This window comes from Pagrus major, chromosome 2 (assembly GCF_040436345.1).
Source record: "Pagrus major chromosome 2, Pma_NU_1.0".
Taxonomy (NCBI): domain Eukaryota; kingdom Metazoa; phylum Chordata; class Actinopteri; order Spariformes; family Sparidae; genus Pagrus; species Pagrus major.
This window is the reverse complement of record NC_133216.1, coordinates 4,868,082-4,890,846: the sequence shown is the minus strand read 5'-3', so window position 1 is coordinate 4,890,846 and position 22,765 is coordinate 4,868,082. Positions and strand designations below refer to the sequence as shown.

General features: G+C 43.2%; 1 protein-coding gene across 1 annotated transcript in view; it reads right to left on the bottom strand.

Moving 5' to 3' along the window:
* Positions 1-22,765, bottom strand: part of rasgrp4 (RAS guanyl releasing protein 4) — a 24,633-nt gene extending 1,868 nt beyond the window's left edge. The window contains exons 1-16 of the mRNA XM_073488099.1: positions 22,235-22,765; positions 15,877-16,019; positions 14,209-14,320; positions 13,916-13,978; positions 13,671-13,802; positions 13,389-13,530; positions 11,833-12,006; positions 11,547-11,663; positions 9,830-10,105; positions 9,659-9,739; positions 9,269-9,373; positions 9,030-9,139; positions 8,729-8,879; positions 8,607-8,643; positions 950-1,081; positions 639-841 (exon numbers count right to left, since the gene is read on the bottom strand). Of these exons, the coding sequence (XP_073344200.1) occupies positions 639-841; positions 950-1,081; positions 8,607-8,643; positions 8,729-8,879; positions 9,030-9,139; positions 9,269-9,373; positions 9,659-9,739; positions 9,830-10,105; positions 11,547-11,663; positions 11,833-12,006; positions 13,389-13,530; positions 13,671-13,802; positions 13,916-13,978; positions 14,209-14,320; positions 15,877-16,019; positions 22,235-22,251 (1,995 nt within the window). The 5' untranslated portion in view covers positions 22,252-22,765. The remainder of the gene's footprint in view (positions 1-638; positions 842-949; positions 1,082-8,606; positions 8,644-8,728; positions 8,880-9,029; positions 9,140-9,268; positions 9,374-9,658; positions 9,740-9,829; positions 10,106-11,546; positions 11,664-11,832; positions 12,007-13,388; positions 13,531-13,670; positions 13,803-13,915; positions 13,979-14,208; positions 14,321-15,876; positions 16,020-22,234) is intronic.

Sequence of the window (22,765 nt, the reverse complement as noted above, 5' to 3'; positions counted from 1 at the left end):
GTAAAAAACTCAGTAAATACAACCAAAACTATGGGCTACTTGTGGCGGTAGGGGTGAGCTGGCAGAGGCTATTTTCTCAGTTCTCTATTGTTTAAGAGAAAAAGTTCACTTTTGGAAAGGGCAGCCAGGCACAGAAAGGATTATTTCTTGGTTAAATTTACTGTGCGTAGGAGCTTTGTGAGGGGAATGAAGTGAAAAACAAAATTATAGCCACAATTATACAAAGATTATACAAACAGAGGATTTAAATCAGGGTAAATCAATTACAATGGGCCAGACATTTTCAGCAGCCATCTACACCAGTGGAATTTAATCTACAGATGTTTACTATGTGCTCAACATCTGTGGGAAAAATGACAGTAAGGAGCGTCATCAAGTAGTAAATTTAAACTCCTAACAGCCAGTATGTGTGGTTGACTCATATCTTTTGTCGTAGCACTTCACAGTGTTTAAGTGAATCACTGCTGGAAGCTCTCAAAGTGTTATTTCTCCACATATAGTCACTCTATAGATTTATGATGAAACTGATGAAGAGCAATTGTGATGAACACAGCAACATAGCACAAAAAACTAGCACAAAAAGCCAGAATAGGCCAAGAAACTCTGTCCTCAGTTACAATCACCTTGGAGCGTCTCACCTTCCTTTCTGGGGACGCATGTACAAGAGAGTTGTGGTGGTTTCCCCTCTTGTCCTTTTTCTCAGGTGTCCACACCCCAGGATCCGTCTGAGTCGAGCGGTCTGACAGCGCAGAATCTTCTGTGTTATTTTTCCAAACCGAGGTGCCCTTGTTATGTTCTGTCTCGTTACTTTGGGGGAAAACAAAGGCCTCCTCCTCTGAACCTGACAGAGAACATAAAAAAATCAGTTTGCTAGGTTCAAGGTCATTTTATAAGCAGGGTATTTTAGGTGTTAGCTGTATGTTTTGTATATGATGTAGAAAGGACGTACTCCAGCTGTTGCCCTTGGTTCTTGATTCAGGGGCAGGGGTGCAGGGGCAGGACCCTGTTGTGTTCTTGTGTTTCTTCGAACACTCCATTCCCACCAGATCTCTACAGTGTCTGTGACAGTTTATCCCACAGTCTGAGAGACAGACAAAAACTTTAACAGAAGCATTTCTACTTAAAGGATCAGTCCACTCAAATTAAAAAAAGGTCTGTGAATTCAATGCTTTGAGCAGCTGACTGTGTAGACTTATTAAAACAAGAAGTGAAGTGGACTGAATAAAAGTTTAATAAGACATCTGAAGGACATACAGACAGAAAGACAGAGATCCTGTACAGAAGGTCACTCAGCTCGCACTCAGCTCGCATGTAGTGTTCACGTGAACCCGCGGTATTCCTAACCAATCAGATCACCTGGCTGAGTGATCGATCGTTGCTGATCACGGAGGGAGAGCAGCGGAGGAGCCGTCATAGTCGGGAGTCGGGACTCACTCATTCCTTCATCCTTCATTCATTCAGATTGTGCGTCCATGAGACTGTAAGTGTTCAAGTTGTTTTGTTTATTGTTGAGGACGTATGTTTATGTGGCGGTTAATATTCGCACGGGCCGCCCGGTCCATTTATTAATATGTGACGGCGTTGCCGGAGTTAATTGTTTATATTTTGCCGCCTGCGAGGGATAATAAATAATTAAGGGACCGTCACTCAATTGTTGCATGCCTTTTCAGTGTGCACTGCTTTCAGGGATGTGTTTAATGATTGCATTGTGTTAAATGAATGCATACATTACTGTATCAATATTTCTTTATTAATATTATATAATTTGTCTGTTTATGCCACATTTTATGTTCATAATAATGCATATAATTCATTTTCATTTATGTTTCTTTTAATTCTCTGTAGAAACCACACACAAGTAAAATCAAGCATCTGATAAATAAATGAGTGGCATGAGAGGAAGTGTGTGCATCATTGACTGAAATATCATAATTTCAACTGTTCTGGCAGGACAGCCTGTGGCGATTGCAGATAGACAGTTAAAAGAATCAGCTCAATTCATTAAAGGGTCTCAAATCTGCACCTATTTCACATGGTCCTTCGAGCCGGATCTGCAGTTTCCACAGTTGAATCATGGCTTTTCCTGATAATGTCCGTGCACGCCGTGAAGTTCATCGACCTCGTTATCTAGACGACTTCCTGGTAGATCTTCCAAGACGTCAATTACCTCAGTCACACACACTCCATGACCACTCCAACGAGGGAGTCATTAACATTCATGAATCACCTAAGCTCCTTCATGATGGACTGACAACACGGAGCCCTGTTCCAGAGGTGGTTTTGTCAGCGCTGAAAGAGATGAGGGAGGACAATAACCAACTCAGGCGAGAGATGCAGACCCTCATCAGTGCTCTCACCCCACACCCTTCAGCTGTTTCTCAGCCTCATGGTTCAAGGCCCAGTGTATTCACCCACACATATGCTCACCAGGCAGAGGACCGTGGCTCCTTTCTAAAGGCTCCAACTCCAGACTTCACATCCACTCCACTGCATTATAGAGCCCAACCTGTCAGCTATCCAGAGGATGACCTGCAGGGTGTGCCATGGCCAGACCCACCTTTCTCAGCTCCATTCCATCCAAGTGAAGAGTCATTCCCTCCACCACCGCCGCCAGTCTCGTATCCTCCCCATGGCTGGGTGTCCACACCTGAGTATGTCGAGCCATATACCAGTCATCGTAGACCACCTACTCACCCTTTTCATCAGGCAGATGAGCAACCTCAGTGGCCTCCTGTAGACCTGAAGGAATCAACAGGCTACAGTCAACCACGTTCTCAATCTCATCAGGAGACCACATATCGTGGACCAAAGCCTCAGATTCCATGCTTCACCGCCGAAGACCCTCGTCAGTTTGCACGCTTAAAGATAGCGCTCGAGAATATCTTACCTGAAGATGCTACTGAGAGGTTTAAATATCAGATACTCGTTGATCATCTCAAGCTGGAAGACGCCCTCCTGATTGCGGACTCTTACAGTAACAGCCACCACCCTTATAGCAAGACCATGGCCTCCCTGACAGAGCTTTATGGCCAGCCTCACAAATTGGCTTTACAGCGCATCACTGAGGTCTTAGCTGAACCTGCCATTAAGAGTGGTGACAGTAAGGGATTCCGGCTGTTCGCACTGAAGGTGAGAGCGCTAGTTGGTATGCTCGACCAGCTGGGTAGAGAGGGCAGAACAGAACTGGAGTGTGGGTCACACATATCCCGCTTGCTGTCCAAACTTCCACACGACCTGAGAGCACAATTCAAGCGTTTCATTAACCCCCTTCGTACACCTATTCCAACTTTGCTGGATTTCTCCGAGTGGTTAGAGTATGAAGTCCGTGTTCAAGATGATGACATACTAACTCATCAGCCCCGGTCGATACCAGAGGGGCGGTCAGACCGGTTGAGAGGGTTCAAGCCCAAGCAGAAACCTGCTGTCAGCTCTACCACCGTCCTCTATGAACCTGCAATGAGGGAATCAGAGCCTCCTTCACAACTCACATCTCAAGTCAACAAACCAGCGAAGCCCAAAAAGTATTGCCCCTTTTGTGACGATGTTCAGCATTATTTCAATCAGTGCACAGAATTCAAGAAACTCACAAAGGAGCAGAAAGTAACTTGGATCAAAACAGGCAAGCGGTGTTGGAGATGTGGAAGAGATCACCAAGCGGCACAGTGCTATCTCAAGGCTAAATGTCAACAATGTAACAAAACTCACCTGGAAGTATTACACGAGGTCAATTCATCTTCAGCCATGAGACCAGAGAGACCAAGCCCAGAACCAATTCAGCCAGTAACATACTACTTGGACCCAGCCTGGAGAAGTAGTTGCGTGCTGCTGAAGATGGTCAAAGTGTGCCTCTACAATGGGAAAAGGAGGATCGAAACATATGCCATCCTGGACGACGGGTCCGAAAGGACAATTCTCCTCCATGATGCGGCCAGAGAACTAGGACTCCAGGGACAGACTGAGAGCTTGGTTCTGAGAACCATCCGTCAAGATACTAGAACCGTGCCAGGCAGATCAGTTTCATTCTCAGTTTCCGCTGTCGCTCATCCTCAGAAGCGTTTCCGGATCCACAAGGCTTTCACAGCAACTGAGCTCGGCCTTTCTAAACATTCTCATCCCGTTGAAGCTCTCCAGAAGACCTACCGTCACCTTAGAGGTCTCCCTCTTCAGTCATTCAATCAAGAGCAACCATTGTTGCTCATCGGCTCAGACTATCCGCACCTGATCACCCCAGTTGAGCCTGTGCATCTAGGACCACCAGGCGGACCAGCTGCACTGAAGACACGCCTCGGCTGGACACTCCAGGGGCCTGCTAAAGTCCTCATGCATCAGTCCTCCACTCCTCAGTGTCTGTTGACCAACACCTTATCACCATCTGCAGAACTCCTGAGTCATGTGACTAAACTCTGGCAAATGGATATTTTGCCGTACCGGAACGAAAAGCTCATCACTCGGTCAAAACAGGACACGGCAGCAATCAGAAGACTGGAAGATAAGACCACTAGAGTGGAAGTGGATGGTGTGCAAAGGTACGCAACGCCCCTGCTGTGGAAGGAAGATGCTCCTCCTCTCCATTCTCCTAAGGAGGCCGTGCTAGGTCATTTGCGCGGGACTGAGAAGCGCCTTTCCCAGGATCCTGTCAGAGCAGACACCTACAACCAGGAGATCAAGAAGTTGCTGGATGCGGGTTACGTCGTCAAGTTAACCGCAGATGGAGCACAAGCCAAAGTCAACTCGTGGTACATTCCTCATCATATGGTCCGTCATAATGGTAAGGATCGTATTGTGTTCAACTGTTCTTTCACGTATCAAGGTGCGAGCCTGAATGAACAGCTACTTCCCGGGCCCATATTAGGATCCACTCTGCTGGGAGTGTTGCTCCGGTTCAGGGAGTATCCGGTGGCAGTGAGTAGCGATATAAAAGGGATGTTCCATCAAGTGCGCCTCCTGCCTGAGGACAAGCCCTTCCTCCGGTTCCTCTGGAGAGAGATGGATCGCAGTGCAGCACCGGACATCTACGAGTGGCAAGTGCTGCCCTTCGGGACAACGTGCAGTCCTTGCTGCGCCACCTTCGCGCTTCAAAGACACGTCCTAGATCATAGTAGCCCAGGTGAGGACATCCGTCACTCTGTTGAGAACTACTTTTATGTAGACAACCTTCTCCAGAGTTTCATCTCCGAGCAAGAAGCCAAGCAGCTCATCACAAAGCTACACCCACTTCTCCTCTCAGGTGGGTTTGAACTACGCCAGGGGGCTACCAATGTTCCTGACATCATCAGTCACCTGCCATCAGAATCAAAAGCAGAGAGTAGGGAACTGTGGCTATCACTGGATGGAGCTGACACACCAGAGCGAGCTTTGGGGCTGTTGTGGCACTGCACGTCTGACACCGTCACTTACCAGCTTCGTCAAACAGAGCAGCACCAACCAACGATGCGCAGCATCTATCGGGTCTTAGCGAGACAATATGACCCCCTTGGCCTGCTCATCCCTTTCACCACTCGAGCCAAGATATTGGTGCAGCGTCTCTGGAGTAAGAAAAGAGACTGGGATGATCCACAGTTGCCAGATGATCTGCTCCAGCAATGGTATGCCTGGGAGAGTGAACTACAACAGCTCCCTTCTATCTCTCTGCCTAGATGTTATGTTGACCTGGCGACAGACATCTCAGCTTGCACTCAGACTATTCACATCTTTTCAGATGCATCGGAGAAAGCTTATGGGGCTGTAGCCTATCTTCGCACAGTGGATCATTCAGGTAATGTTCAAGTGGCATTCCTAGCTGCCAGATCCCGAGTTTCCCCAGTTCGCCAGCAGTCCATCCCAAGATTGGAACTCTGTGCTGCTCATATTGGAGCACAGCTCTCTGCTGTCCTAAGGAAGGAGCTAACTGTCCAGGTCTCCAGTATCACCTATTGGACAGACTCCACCACAGTCTTGAAGTGGCTGCAGTCACAATCTTGTCGCTACAAGGTATTTGTCGGGTCCAGAGTTGCTGACATTCAGGAGCTGACTGAGGATAGTCCCTGGAGATATGTCAGTTCTGGAGACAACCCTGCTGATGACATAACCAGAGGGCTGGCTTTGTCACAGCTCCTTGGTCGCAACCGGTGGAGCCACGGACCTCTCTTCTTGTGGCAGGACGAATCATCCTGGCCAGCCTCTCCAGACATCTCCCTGTCAGAGGACCCAGTTGAACTGCGTAAGGCCAACTTCTGTGGACATGTCTCAGTGACTACTGATAAACCTTTGCCTGATCCTAGTACCTTCAACAACTTCAAGGAGCTGCTTGAAGCCTCAGTCCAGGCAGGTAATGGGGCGGCCGCCTCCTCAAGCCCAACAGCAGACGACTACAGACAAGCTGAAATGGCACTCTTCAGGAAAGTGCAGGAAGACTGTTTCCCGGAAGAGTTCGCTCTCCTGGCCTCTCAGAAATCAGTCCCTAACAGCAGTCGATTGCTTACATTGGCACCTGAGTACGACAAGGAAGCTCGGTTGATCCGAGTCGGGGGTCGCCTTCGCAGATGCGATGAGCTTAATCAAGACAATCTACATCCAATCGTACTCGATCCCCATCATCACATCACCAAATTGGTCATTCAGGATTTTGATGGTCGTCTTGCTCACCCAGGACCAGAAAGAGTCTTTGCTGAGCTACGCAGACGGTTCTGGATCCTTCGTGGAAGAGAAGCTGTCAGGAAGCATCAATACAACTGCCCTGAATGTCGCCGATGGCGCAGCAGTCCAATCATCCCCAAGATGGCTGACCTTCCCCCATCCAACTTGCGACTCCACCGTCCAGCGTTCTACTCCACAGGTGTGGACTGTTTCGGACCATACCTTGTCAAGATGGGGCGGCGCACAGAGAAGAGATGGGGGATAGTATTCAAGTGTCTGACAACTCATGGTGTCCATCTTGATCTGCTCGCCAATATGGACACTGACTCATTTCTGATGGCCCTTCGGCGCTTCATAGCGAGGCGAGGAAAGCCCTTCGAGTTATTATCGGACCAGGGTACAAACTTCAAAGGCGGCAGCTCTGAGCTTAAAGATGCTTTCACCTCACTTTCGCCAGCTCTGCAGGAACAGCTTGCTAGTCAGCAAATTCATTTTCGGTTCAACCCCCCATATGCACCACACTTCGGTGGTTCTTGGGAGCGAGAAATCCGCTCTATCAAGTCTGCTCTCCACACCACACTGGGGTCTCAGAGTGTCACAGAAGAAGTCTTGAGGACGATACTGACTGAGGTGGAGAACATTGTCAACTCCAAACCCCTGGGTTACACCTCATCGGATGTTGCAGACCCAGATGCAATCACGCCCAATATGCTCCTTATGGGGCGGCTTGACCCCTCCACACCACAGGTCATCTACTCAGATACAGAGCTCCTCAGCCGTCGTAGATGGAGGCATTGTCAAGCCTTGGCTGATCAATTTTGGATCCACTTCATCAGGAACTATCTGCCTTCCCTCCAGACTCGTTCCAAGTGGCAACAAGACACAGATGACCTAACGGTTGGGACAATCGTTCTCATAGTGGATCAGCAACTACCACGGGCTCTGTGGCCAGTAGGGAAAGTTACAGCAGTCATCTCTGGTTCTGATGGCAAGGTGCGAACTGCACAGGTCCAAGTTAAGGACAAGATGTACACACGTGCAGTTGCTCGGCTCATTAGACTCCCTGCACTTCCTCACGATGTTCCTGGCTGACCTTCATCTGATTCAATTTTGCTTTGCAAAATTGGGGGCGGCTGTACAGAAGGTCACTCAGCTCGCACTCAGCTCGCATGTAGTGTTCACGTGAACCCGCGGTATTCCTAACCAATCAGATCACCTGGCTGAGTGATCGATCGTTGCTGATCACGGAGGGAGAGCAGCGGAGGAGCCGTCATAGTCGGGAGTCGGGACTCACTCATTCCTTCATCCTTCATTCATTCAGATTGTGCGTCCATGAGACTGTAAGTGTTCAAGTTGTTTTGTTTATTGTTGAGGACGTATGTTTATGTGGCGGTTAATATTCGCACGGGCCGCCCGGTCCATTTATTAATATGTGACGGCGTTGCCGGAGTTAATTGTTTATATTTTGCCGCCTGCGAGGGATAATAAATAATTAAGGGACCGTCACTCAATTGTTGCATGCCTTTTCAGTGTGCACTGCTTTCAGGGATGTGTTTAATGATTGCATTGTGTTAAATGAATGCATACATTACTGTATCAATATTTCTTTATTAATATTATATAATTTGTCTGTTTATGCCACATTTTATGTTCATAATAATGCATATAATTCATTTTCATTTATGTTTCTTTTAATTCTCTGTAGAAACCACACACAAGTAAAATCAAGCATCTGATAAATAAATGAGTGGCATGAGAGGAAGTGTGTGCATCATTGACTGAAATATCATAATTTCAACTGTTCTGGCAGGACAGCCTGTGGCGATTGCAGATAGACAGTTAAAAGAATCAGCTCAATTCATTAAAGGGTCTCAAATCTGCACCTATTTCACAGATCCCTTGTTTTATAGTTAGATACAGGGTATCATCTTGCTCTGATGAAGCTGATTACTCTTTGATGAAAACTGAGACCACATGGATTGTGATCTTACCTTTACAGTGGTAGCCCTGCTTGATGACTCCCCACAGCTACAAGAGAGCAGACACGATACATGTTATTGCAGTCTGATTGGCAATGTATATAAGACTAAACATGGATACAATGGATACTCACAAAGCCTCCACATGTATAACAAAACGTTGGTCGTTTATACGTCATTTCATGGAAGTTATGCGCGTCTTTGAAGTTGAAGCCCAGCTTGGCACATACAGACATTCCCCTCATGAAGTAAGAGGTGATTTCCTCACGGCTGATTTGTCCTTCTCTGGGCAGAAAATTTTCCAAAGTGCAACACAACAGTGAGTAAGTCAGTTGAGGGTTTTAGAAACCATTCAACAGCTCATGTTGTTTCATGTTTTCTCAGTTTTGCAGCCACAACAACATGAGAGGCCTTTGTGCATTGCAGCTTCCTCACCTGTCAGTTTCGTGAGTGCAGAAGGAAAAGGGGAAGTTGGCTGCTATTTTCTCAAAGTCCTCCAGTGAAATGTAGCCATCCTGATTCTGGTCGTAATTTTTCATTATGGACTGCAGGGGGCAACAGAGCAATCAGATATTCAGTTGCACTTGTCAGGGAGCAGTTGGTTAGTTCTGCTTTAGCCTGCCAAGTAATAAGGAAGTGAAAGACATGGTTTTGTTGCAAAGTCACATACTCACATCCACCATCTGTTTGACGTGTTTAGAGATGGTGTCAGGATCGAGCCTGGGTGTGACCCCTGAACCCCACTCTGCCACTACAGGCGGTTTAACAGGAGCTACAGGCTGTGGACCGACAGATGCAGTGATGAGACACGAAGGACTGCACATGTGAGAAACAGGAAAAAAAGAGCACACCCACCACATAACACGCTTCCCTAACGTACGGCGCTTTGATGTGGCACATTTTGATGTATTTCGACACTGAGTCTGTGCTTTTGTTTTGAAGATGTTACACCCACAGACAGTACACAAATGTCCCCCGTCTTGTGAAAAGAGGTTATAGCAAGTGAGAGCCTGATGGCTTGGGAGAGAACTCAACTTCAAAGAGGGGTATTTAGCTCTACTGACCTGGATCTTGGGGTTCTTGGGTTCCTTGGTGTATGAAAGTTCATATATCTCATCCTCAGTGTAGTATAAATCTAGAGAGAGCTGAAGCATTAAAGAACATAATTTGAGATGTTCTCGTTGGAATCTTTTTATCTGAATTCTTAAAACACTCTCCGAGTTTCTGTGTCGTACCGTGAGCAGATGCAGAAGGTCTTTGTTGGCCTCGAAAGGTGGCGTGCAGCTGTGTATAGACAGCAGGTCGTTGATGTTGCTGTACAGATGCTGCAGCTTGCTCAGGTTGATCTTGTCCTCGTCGATGTAGTCCGGCAGGGCCTCATTCAGCGAGATTAGATCCTTCAGGTGGACACCCAGGATGGGCACCTTGAAGCCGCTGCAGTCATTGTAAACCCGCCGGTAGTTGATGTAGTTGCTGCGTGAGGAGAGCAGCTCTGTCATCTCACTCAGGGCCTCAAAGAGGACAAAGATCAAGAAGGTAAAGATAAATGAGCCTGTTGTGTGTCTCTGTAGTTAGTTATTCGAAGGCATACTGTGTAGGATTTGTTGGTTGCTGTTCGTAAACACATCTGGGACCACATGTATAAACCATGCGTACACACGAAGAATGTTTCCAAATGTATAAAATTCTACGGGTGATGGTCACACCATCTTTCCATGAGAGGAAGGAAGGTGGAGGAAAGGTGACGTTTTATTTAGAGCTGTTTTTTCACTAAATTGTGTTGGGATTACATCTCTAGTTTAAAAAAACCTTCACTATGATTACACGCTGCTGAAGTGATGTGTGACTTTTTAACCTTACTTACCTTACCGTCTTCTGTAAATGTGTTTGTCAGTATGCATTATGATAATTATAACGATCTTCATTTAAATAAACAAATAAGTACATGATTTTTATATACGTATATAATATTGTTTTCCAATATTATTGGAGAGTAAGAATACCTTCAGGTGTATCCGGCACTATATAAGGGCTGTAGCCGTGCGTAATGGCTGTGCCACATAATATAATGGATGCTTTTGCATTGCTAGATGACATTGCCAATCCGCAATTTCAGCTAGAGTGAGTTTTCAGGGAGCCGTACTGATGTTCTGGCCCATGATGATGATCGCTCATCAAGCGGAGAGAGCGCAGGGATCCCCTCTCCTCCTACAGTAACTTGCACACTATCAGTAGCCATGTTTCCATAAAATGTATAATGTTACATGGTTACATGGGAGGTGCTGTCGTCATTATTAAACAACCACTGCTGCCAATGAAAATGTATCTATGTCACTCAGGCACAAATGTTCATGGATGAGGTAATGTATTAAGTTTTATTCTTGTTATATCTCGTCACGTTCGCCAACTTCCTTCCTCGCTCTCTGACGTATCAACTGCTGTTTCCTTGGAAGTTATTACGAAAATTACAGAACTTTGTTGTTCACCAAAAATAACAAAAAAAGTGTTTTTTTTTCTTATCTTTTAGTGATCAAATAAGAACATTTGGTCCACAAAATGTTGAATACACAATGTGTATACAGCTGTCGGCCTTGCATTAAGCAATATGTTAAATTATTATACTTTTTGTCTGACTCAACAACTAAAGAAAAAGAATTGATATAAGGATAAGGCAAAGGAACCTGTGTTGTCCCCCAAAAGAAAACAAGAAGTGAAAATGTGACCTTCTGTAAACCAAATAATTCTCCAATTTGCTGTTACACTTTCTATAATAACAAGTTATATTGATTTTACACAGTAAGTAACAGCAGCATAAAATTATGAATAACAAAATCACACATGCATACGTTAAAACCAAAAATGTCCAAGAAGGTGAAAGATTCAAGAAAGAAAAGCTGAATTATTATGGCTTTGTGGTGAGGTAGCCTGACTCCTGTGTAATATTTGAAATACCTTAGTGATGTCAGGAGACAGAAGGTTAGAGGTGTCTTTGAGGCGGGAGATTGAGCTGTGACAGAGGCCTCCAGTCACTGCCATTAGAGTGTTAAAGTTTTGCAGAGCACGAAGTTTCTATAGCGGAGAGAGCAGAGGGAATGACTGCGTGGTGTGAAACAGCAAGTAATTTTCTCAAAAAACAAAACCAAGAAACCAAAACAAGCACATTTGTTGGCAGCCAAACAAAAATCCCCTCTGAGTCTCTTAACTATTTTTTGTGATGTCCGATCCCTCGCCAGTTTACCTGGGCCACATGAATGAACTTAGTGAAGACCTGGGCTCTCTGCTGGGCCGTGTGTCTGCTGAGGATCATCAGCTGGACCCACTGGGAGACTCCGTTACACATCATGACCGACCGCTCCAGAGCAGGGTTGTCCCTCACTGAGCCTCGCACCACGTAGCTGCGGTAGTCCAGGAACTGGCCAATCAGATAGCAGTGGTCAGTCAGGAACAACTTAAGGCGTACGAGGGTAGAAATCTGTCAACTAGCTGGTTTCAGCAGTTCACCAGCCAAATAATTGTATCAGCCACTGTTGATTGTCAGACAGATTATATTTTGCACTTCTCACTGCTTTTCTACTGAAAGAGAAAACGGTTCTCCAACATCTGGAAGGAACATCTCACCTGACTTCTCCATAAAAGCAACACATACAAAAAATGACTTGCCTAAAACATTGATTTATGTTACATTTTCCATTTAATCCTATTGTATAAATTCAATGTAAAGGATCACATTGAATGCAAAGTTTTTCTATTATGTTGAGTCAATGTGTAAAAATTAAAAACTACATGTGTGATTTATTACAGGAGACCGAATAACACATTTGAAATGCCTTACTTTTATTACATGAATGATAAAAGCTCGAAAAACACATTATGTTTATGTAGACGTTCCTCTTAATTATATATGCTATAATTGAATAAACACATAAGGTTAATGTGTATTAACTTAATTTATTCACGTTGACTCAACATGATAAAAATGTTTTAATAAATGTGACACTTTACACTGAAGTAATTAAAATACTTAGAGTCACTGTCTGAGGCTGTTTAAAAGAGTAAAAGATGTGACCCTTTCTGAAGGGTTAGAGTCTAAAGATGCAGATATTCATTATTTATTAAATAAAATAAAAGTAGAAAAGTAAAATAAAAGCACATGGATTTTGGTACGGACGTTCTGCTTTGCCAGAAAGTAAGTGGTCAAACTACCCATTGGATGCTGGTGAAGTACTTCAGTGAAGTACTATTTACTATAAGGCTCTTACGTAATCTGTTTCCAGATTATTGCCAGTATATACATATAATAATTCATTTATTATATGAGCTACAGTAACTACCTACAATAGTAATACAAAAAGGTTTTATTCTATCGATGCTGTGGCCTTTAAACTCCCTGTCACCAGCTCTTGTTTCATTTTAAGTACAGCTGTCTCTGCATTGCATCAAGATGTACAAAAGTGTGAGTGCATTTAATTGTTCAGCCTCACTTTAACATTTACACAGAGAAAAAATGATTACCTTAAAAGCCTCTGCTTATTGTCGGTTACAATGATGTTTTAACTATAAATTGTTGCTATTATATCATGTCTTTCTTTATCAGGGTTATTATGAGACAATTATATCCATATAACCTCTGGTATTGCAATTAGTATTTGTTCAGTTAAGAGTGTTATCAAACCTTCATGGTTTGCACTTTCACCTATTATGAGTGTTTCTTTCAGGAGCAGCAAGTCATGGCAACAGGATGAGGCCTCATTAAGTAACAACAGCAAATAATAAGAGGCTGTTCACTGAACTTACTGAAACGTTACAGAAGTTCTTGAACTCCAGGTAGCTGAGGTGCTCAGCCATCTCATCTGGCTCCATGTGGTCGAAGATCAAAGACACCTTCCTCTTCTTCACAGAGGGTGAGGGTGCCTGGAATATGTTCACATGAGGGCTTCTAGGAAAAGAAAGCCAAGCAACAGGACAAAAATACTCGGTTTTTCTATTTATAGAAAAACTCTATTTTCTATTTATAGAAAAACTTGTTTGAGTTGTGGCCAAATAAGAAAACTATAATCCCTCCAGGGCATGGCTCACAGGCAGGAGGTGTCGATGAGCTGCGAGTGCGTCTCCTCTCCATCTGACCGAACCAGCGCCCACAGGTCCCCCATGGTCTGCTCCAGGCGGGGGTCTGCCTCAAATACCGCCGGGAACTGGCTGATCCACTGCCTTGCCACACAGCAGAACAGAAAGTATGTTTACTACCCGCAAACGGAGCAGGATAACCAGTTCTATCACAGTCTGTCATACAACACGCTCATGTGCCTGGTGTCCTTACTCACCTGATAAGGTGGCAGATCTGTGAACGCTTTAGTCCTCTCTTGTCTGAAGGACAATCCTTATAAGTGAGAGACAGAGTCAAGGATCTAAACACACTGAGCAGATATGGCACAACATTGCAAAAGAAAAAAACACCAGCAGGGATATATATATATACTTTAAATCTGCTTTGTCGACAAGGAGTGCAAAACAAAGCCATGCCTGTTTCCTGATCTGATTAATGAATGTGGACATGTGATTGGGAGCAGTGCACCAGTGGGTCCAGAGTATTGCACTGAGTGACAGAGGAGGATATAGGGTGAGAAGTTTCTGGGCAAACATTTGAGATGGCACAACCCAACTGTGCATCATCAGCGTCATGTGGACCAGCTGGGACCCTCTGGGGCTGGAAAGCTTCCCTTCTGAATCTGCAACCAAAACAGAGCGGCACATTTTACATTAAGAGGATTAATGGGGCTAAAACAACAACGAAAACTGTGGGCTGCACCGATGGCTCAGTGGTCAAGCAGTTCAGTTCAGTTCAGTTCAGTTGGTTTTAGATTGTCATATTGGTTTTCTCCAGTTGCTTTGTTTTTCTGTCGCACCCCTAAGACATGCAACACAGATAGATTGACCTGGATCTAGGGATTTAAAATTTCCTGTAGGTTGAGTGTCGACCTGTATTAACCTTGCAATTAAATGTCCATCAGTTATCCCAAAGGCCAATATGACATCGTCAAATGTCTTGTTTTGTCCACAAGCCAAATATATTCAGTTTACTGTTATAGAGCCAGAAAACATTCACATTTAAGAAGTTGGACTTTTGGATTTTGACTTTTATTCCTTAAAAAACCACTCATACCAAGTATTCAATTATCAAAATAGTTGCTAATCAATTAATTGTTGCAACTCTTGATTATATAATAAAGTGCCATTGACAAAATGTTACACTTTTAACATACTAATTCAAAACAAGTAGCACTGGAGCAGTCAATGCCAGCTTTTGATATTTATCAGGCGCACATATAGAATAAAACATTACTGCAGCAAATCTTCTATATCTTTGGATACATGTGCGTGTATGTGATCTGCTGTAGCAAGTAGTCTACTGTCTGACACTTTTCACGCTTAATACTATAATAAATATAATAGAGGTTCATTTTATTCCTACTGTACGTGAGGTTTTGATATAGATTACTTATCGGTATTACTTTAAAGATACATGTAGCATGACTCAAAGGGTTGTTACAACCAAACCACCTGCTCCAAAACAAACAAAACAAATTCTACTTCTGATATCCGGATGTTTAGATGTTTAGATGTTTCTTTGTTTATTTCCTTTTGTCCATTTGTGGTCAACACAACATAAAACTACTCAACATCAGTGTCTCCGTTCCTGCTTACTAACTGTGGACATTTTTTATTATTATAATCTACCTTTGATGAAAACTATTCCCTAAGAAAAAACTGTTTGATTATCCAGATAAATAATATCTTATATTTGGAAAAGCATGTTGGATTTTTTTAAATGTCACTTTTTTCAGTTTTTGAGCACCACGAAACAGATCCCATTCACAGTAAAGGTACTGTGATGGTAGCAGGACTGGATATTTCAAAACCTTCTTTAAATTAAACACAAACTATCCGTGTGGTGGATACCATTAGGGGCATCCAGGCATGTTTTGGGAATTTGGATGACCTGACCAATGAAGAGAGTGAGACCACTGAAAGAGAGACAGAGAGGAGAGAGATCTGTATAGTTTATACTGCATGGGAATAGCTCGTTGGCCTCCGCAGCCCAACAGAACAAAGCTTGATTGTATGAGACTGCCCTTTGTCTCCCTCACTCCCTCCCTCCCTGTCAGTTTCTCTCACCCTCGATTCCCCCTCACTCTCCCTCATCCCTCATTTATATAACCTGGTTGTGATAAAGAGTAAAGACACATGACAAACTTTGAGAACACGTGCAGGGACACAGACTGACCGAAGCAGTTTAGGCAGCGCTGTATGAGCTCATCCAGGCTGGCAGCGCTGGCACTGGGAGCAGAGCTGGGGCTCTGCAGGGCCCGGCTGATGTCCTGAGGACTGGGGCATGTATTCCTCCTCCGCTGGACCAGTTTGGGCTTCCTGAGACAGAGAGAGGGAGAGCGACAGGGAGCGAGCGAGAGTGAGAGAGAAAGAGAGAGTCAGACACAGACAGGGAGAATAACTAGACTAGAAATAAGTAGAACAGAGTGTGGTGAGGTAGTGCAGGTCAGCATCTGAGGAAATGCAGCTCCCCACATCTGATAAGCTGTGCTACAGCGCTGCAGCTGTCTAAACCATCACGTACTCACAACTGAAAACAACTACATAGCGTTCTGTGTTTCTTCGCCCAAAGCTACCTGACAGATAGTAGCAGAACAGTCTGGAAAATGTTCATTATTCGTCAAGTAGGTCACAGACTTGGACTTGTACTGACATTTCGTCTAGTCATGAAGCAGCACAGGTTCAGGTATACTTTCAAGAGTAGGAGGAAAAACTGGCCCAGTTACAGACAAGTGTACTGTATTTTCACTTGATCTGTGCTTTCAAAAGCTTTTTAAATTGAGATGAGGAGTGTTAATTTGGTTGCAATCAATCCTAAATGGCACTAAATCCTACACACTAGACCTTAATTCAACAGCTAGTGAAGAGAAGACCAATATGTTATTAGATAATAAGGTATATATAGTTATAATGAACACTGTAATTTCCTGAATGAGTTTAAAAAACTTGCAACACAGCTGTGTTTATTAGGTGGTTTTTATAATTGGCCAATTGTTTGTTGTATTGATGCGTGCCTTTCAACAGTAGTTACAGTATACACTAAAAATATCAAAGGCAGGCTGAAAAAGTACAGTATTACATAACATTTGGATGGGGTCAGTGCTAAAATACGTTGCACATCTACAGCAATACTGATTTGCAATCCATTGTAATTTTTGAGCATTTCCTCAGAAAACCAGTCCCTCTCAGCGCCTGTTTGCGTATTCACAAAAGTACAGCACAGTTTGTGGGACACATGCTAGCTGAAGGTATTATTTACTGCAATGTTATGCAAATGTACTGTACGGCAGCATGTAAAAACTGAGCAACATGACATCTCAAAGCTCGTAGTTTCAGGGATCGACATTAAATCCCAAGGATTCTGAACCAGTTATGTTGAGAATGTTGATATCAGTTGTGTTTCAACGGTAATGACTGAATGACAAACTGTGTTTTCGTACAGACATATCATGAACCACACCTTTGACCATACAGAGAAGTTGGATTGGTGGTGAGTGCGATCTCAACTGCAAAATAACTTTGAATCAATGACGGTCAGGATCCACTACTTTTCTGGAGTGTTAACACAGAGTTACTCTTTAAGGGCTTTTCAGATACTTTGTGATTAATGCTTCCTCTTCAGATCAGGGACTCAGTTTAGCAATGTTTGAATTTATTTCACAATAACCAGTAAGTGACTCTTTTCGTACATCTTACATTAAAACTCATATCCTTGCTTCAGTTTTGCAAAAAAACAAGTTTTTATCCATAATAGAGATGAAACCAAAGTTTAAATGAAACCTTGTTTAAAAAATGTGCTAAAACTCTCAATGTTCTGCTCATGTATTTCAGATTTTGTTGTCATGTGTCTGTAGGAACAGTGTGTACCATGTATGTATCGCTGTGAAGCTGTGTGAAGTGTTCTGTATACTGCGGCTAATGTGATGACACTACCAGGAAACACTATGAGTTCAGAGAACTGCCGACAAGTTCCCTGAATGACCAGATCTGCATCCCCTTCTCTTAACCTGCGCTCGTGTGAGCGGCTCATTTCCCCCCAGCCCACTCATGTTCTCAACAGACACACACACAAGCACACACACACACTAAATAACTAAACATAAACATGCTTGCCGGTCACCGAAAAGAGCTTTATGTACAACACATGAACGGACACTCATGGACGCACAAACTCATACAGGCGTACAGGGTGACATTCACTGATCTATTTATACCACGAGCTCCTCTCCTGTCTGTACGTGCTGTTTTATTCAACCGTCACAGTTATCACACCACACATTTCCCCCTCAGCCATGCCTTGATTCAGAAACCCTGATGTCAGTGACGACCCCATCTCTCTGCATCCTGGTAGTCCTGCTCTAGGCAGCTGGTTTGAAAACCTGCTGGGCGACAAAACCACACCTCTCCTCCTCCTCCTCCTCCTCCTCTTCGCCTCATTACACCGGCTGGCTACTGAATTCAAAACACCAACACTAAACAGCACGGCATGTACCACAGTGAGCTACTTTACGGTACAGCTAGGTGAGACTCACAACACATAAAGACCTTCGTGGGAAAAGGCAGACAAGCACACAAGCTGCCTGGGTTAATTTTATCTTGGCAATATGGCATTAAAATATTATTGCCCTTATATATAATATATAAAATATATATATCTTGATGTTTTGAAATCTCCTCAAACATAATCATCAGTAATGTTCAGAAAATTACACCAATTTACTGTAATGCAGCCTTTACAACCAGAAAAACACAACACTTATGACATATCACAATATAACGATACACAAAATCTAATGCATATTCACATATCACAATACCAATATAATATTGATATATGGCCCAGCCCTATTTTGTGTATACCTCAGCCACCTTTTACACTTCTACAGTCTCGTCCAGTGAAGATCAGTGGTTGAAGGATTGATGGACATAGATTTTTTATCTTAAATCTTATATAATGTGTACATTATTTAAAGGACAGTGTGAAAAATTACCCGGTGTCTTGAAATCTACTGAATACCCTTCACGTCGCCTCAACCTCCCCACAACCCCAACTTCTAGACATTGATGTCTTATAGGCCTCTGTGCTACACTAAGCTGCTTCCAATTGACCTTTATAACAGTAAAATTGACCTTTTTACAGTAAAACAGTAATAGATATATATGCCTGTTGGTCTCTTTGCATTTTTTCTTAATGAATAACTTTTCCCATTTTAATTTCTTTATTGTGTCCTGTTTTTAATATCTCCATGTATATGTTTTACATTTTTGTATAATGTGCAAACCGATGAAGTAAATAAACAAAAATGAAACAATTGAAGATTCATTTCGTGACTTCTGATAGATGGTTTTCTTATCTCAGTGCCCTTTACAACTCGTCATCTCCTTCTTTGACTCAGAGTGAATCCACTTCTGACTGTCAAAGCAGTCTTACATATGAGGGGAGACGCTCGCTACTACAAACAGAAGTGCTGATTGGGAAATGTTATTGATGTCATGACGTTTGTCAGGGAATTTCCCCAAGATTGCTGAGCAGGTAACGCACAGCACAGCAGTCACTGATCTCTGTGTGATGAGTGTAAGTAGCTAAAGAGACAGAGATCTGTTGGTAAATACACTCAGCATGTGGTGGAATCAATGCAAATCTGAACACAATTGGAGTTACTGTTACAGCATTTGCATTCCCCTTTTCCAAAGAGTCAGATCAGAAACTGGTTAAACAAATATAGTAGTTACCCCCCTGTACTGTAACAATGCACCCTTGGAAACACATAACTGCTGATGGTGCAAAAGAAAAGCCTCCTGTGCATGATAATAAGGAAAAAAACCCTCAAAAAGGTTGTCTCTTTCTTTAAATATTAATTAACTTGGGTCTGGGTCCATCATATCACTGATTTTATTCTAGGAAGACCTTCTCCACCTCCTTTTCCTCACTGACTCTTCCGTCGCCCACTTTTTCCTCTTCCTTCATCCTTGCTCTATTCAAGCCATTCAGGAAACTGCTACTCCTTTTTCTTCTTTGGAAATCCCCCTCTCACTCCCTTTCCCATCCGTGTCAGGGCTCCTGGCTAGAGATCCAGTCCCCCCCCCTTTCTCCCTCCCTCGCTCTCACACTGGCTGGGGGATATGCAAATTCCTCTCTTTTTCTTTCCCCTAATTGATTAATTGAAGCCAGGGCCCTTTGAAGGCCTTGTTTGTGAGCTGCTCTTTTTCTCTCGCTCTCCCCTCTCACAACCTGCGTTCTTGTACCCTCTGCATCAAGAGGATACATCTACTGCAAAGAGCCATTCATCCATTTGTTGCAACAATAAAGTAACTGTACCAATCATTGTAGTTTACTTCAGAAAAATAGCAACCTATTCATAAATGTTTTTGGCTATTTTGTGAGGAAGAAGACATATAAACTGTTTGGGACTGCAGCCAGGACTCTGTTGGACAGTGAAGTTATACCTGTACCACTACACACACCTTCAGCGCCTTGACATACTTTCTCTACCCCTTATGTTCTCTCTCTGTTTCTCTCTATCACACACACACTCACACACACACACACACACACACACACACACACACACACACACACACACACACACACACTTATCACACATAATCTATATCAGTAATTCTGCTTCATTTTATTCTCCTTCCTCTGCAAAGCTTTTCAGAGCAAGTCTTGCAGTTTTATAATGATTTGTGAATTTTAGCAAAACCTAATCTTGGCCTTTGTGTTTTTTTTAAGAATTGCTAACACATGTTTCTCTAAACTGAGTTCACTTTTCTGAACTGTTAAGTCCCCAACACGCAGCTCAGCATGACAGTTAATCTAACATCGAAAAATGCACTAATGCATACACATCTCAGGATCAGCTCTTATCTTCCAAAAGTAACAGTGTCACTCATTACATAATGACCCTAAAAGAGCTAACAGCATCACACTATGTATCACTTGTTTCTTTGAAGTATATTTAATTGATTTATGTATTTATTTAGCATAAACCAGGACTCTATTATAACAAAACAAAGACATTGCTTTACTGCATGGATACCTAAAAATGCATACGTCACAGGAATTATTGAGAAATGCTGCAATATGCTTCAGTAAGCTTATTTTTTGGGCAACCTTGGCACAGAGTAATTCCAAGTACACAAAAAAATTAATTTACGGTAATTTCTGCATATTCACTACACATATTTGTATAGGATAGCTACAGATGAAGCAATACAAGTGCCAGTCAACCCTGTTCTCAACGACATCACTCCTTCTGCCCTCTCTTGCAAAATATCACCTGGCTGTAAACCACTGTGACTGGAAGATAATGGTGAAACACTGTCACATACAATTACAAAACATAGCGGATCACTTGTCCCCTTTCTTCATCTGGCACAGGTCTGTCATAGAGCTAATAAAGGATTTAAAATATGTGCTCTTGCATTTCCCAAATAGAGATTCATGCAATTGTTTAAAATTTCTTTTTATATCAGAATGTAGAAAATTTGAGTCCAACTTCAAGTGATTTTGTGTTACGTTTTATTTTATGTTCTGAATGTAACGGTTTGGTTGTGACTGAGTTTGAGTGAGAAAATAGTTCATGAATTTCTAATGATTTGGTCATTTTGTGTCATCGCAATGAAAAGTGACCCACATTAACTTCTGTTGTGCTGACAGTGTGACAAATTTTGAAAAAGTGAACTCAATATTGAGGGATGCCAGTTGCCAATATTCAGAAACTGTAATTCCAACTATTGATTTAAGTCGACCACGCCACTGAAGGAGATGCACAGTAAAGCTGCCACTCCATCAGTCCACCTTAAACTCAGGTAGTTAAGTCACACATAAAACACATCTGACTACCTTAACATTCAAGACACAACCCTGTCATTCCAGGCAATCTGATAAGAGCTGCGGTCACAACTTCAGCAGTAAAAAAGTATCACTGAAAACTAAGGCTACTAAATGTGTAATTTGTAAGCAGTATTCAAGATCAAATGCAAAAAAATATAATTGAACTGACATGTAAATGTAAATTAGCTGGTTAGAAGAGAAAAGCAGAACACATTTCCGTGGAAAGGTGAGCAGGCAGCACTCAACAGGCATGCACAACTGTTGAATGTCAGAGTCTGCTTGTGTTCAGTACACACACATAATTTGAGATGTTGATATTCTTCACTGATATGCAGGTCAAACACATTAGCTGTGACTGTGTATGTGTGTGTACGTGTGATATGTGTGTCTGCAACCTTTCTTTTAACACAAAGCCTCTTTCTCTCTCCCCTGCACTACTGTCTGGATTCAAATAAAGGGCAGAAAACATACACACCAAGCGGAAAATCAAAACTAAATGCCCTCATTTCACTTCGACTTGTCAAGAGTCTTTGCACAAACCACACTGCATCTCATAACCTCAAGGTTCACACATTGCTGCTGCACACAAAACACTTGCTGCTGACACATACTTAGACTTGCACAAGACACTGAGCTGCAAGTGGGTCCGAGTGCACCAGACTCTCAGTTTTGATGCACTCTCTTTTTTAATTACCTCTTGGTCTTGTTCATTGCAGAGCTCTTCTCCTCAGCGGCACTCCTCCTCCACTGGTGATCCGCACGGGCATCTGAGCGTGTCCCTACAGCTCCATGGTTGACCCTGCTCCTCCTCCTCCTCCTCCTCCTCCTTCTCTTCTGTGTCCTCTATGTGTTTATGTGCCCAGGACTGCAGGAGCGGGCGCAGGATGGAGAGCTGCTGGGGGTAAGAGCTGCCCACCAACCAGTCATAGACTAGTCTGAACTCCACGCCTAAACCCTGCTTATCAAGCCACTGTCTGTGTGTCAACCTCCCTCTCTATCTAAAGATATCTATCAACCACAAATTAGCAACACAAACGACTCGGTGCTCCCTCCACCTGCAACAAACTAGAAATGCTAAGAGAAAAAGCCTCAAACAAGCCTCAAACTGGACTCCAATAGCGAACAAAAGTCATTCACTTGTCCCTTCAACATAAACAAGTCAGCATCTTAAATGGAGGAACTGGCTCTGACAGATAGGGGAACTCACATCAGTTTCTGTGTGTGT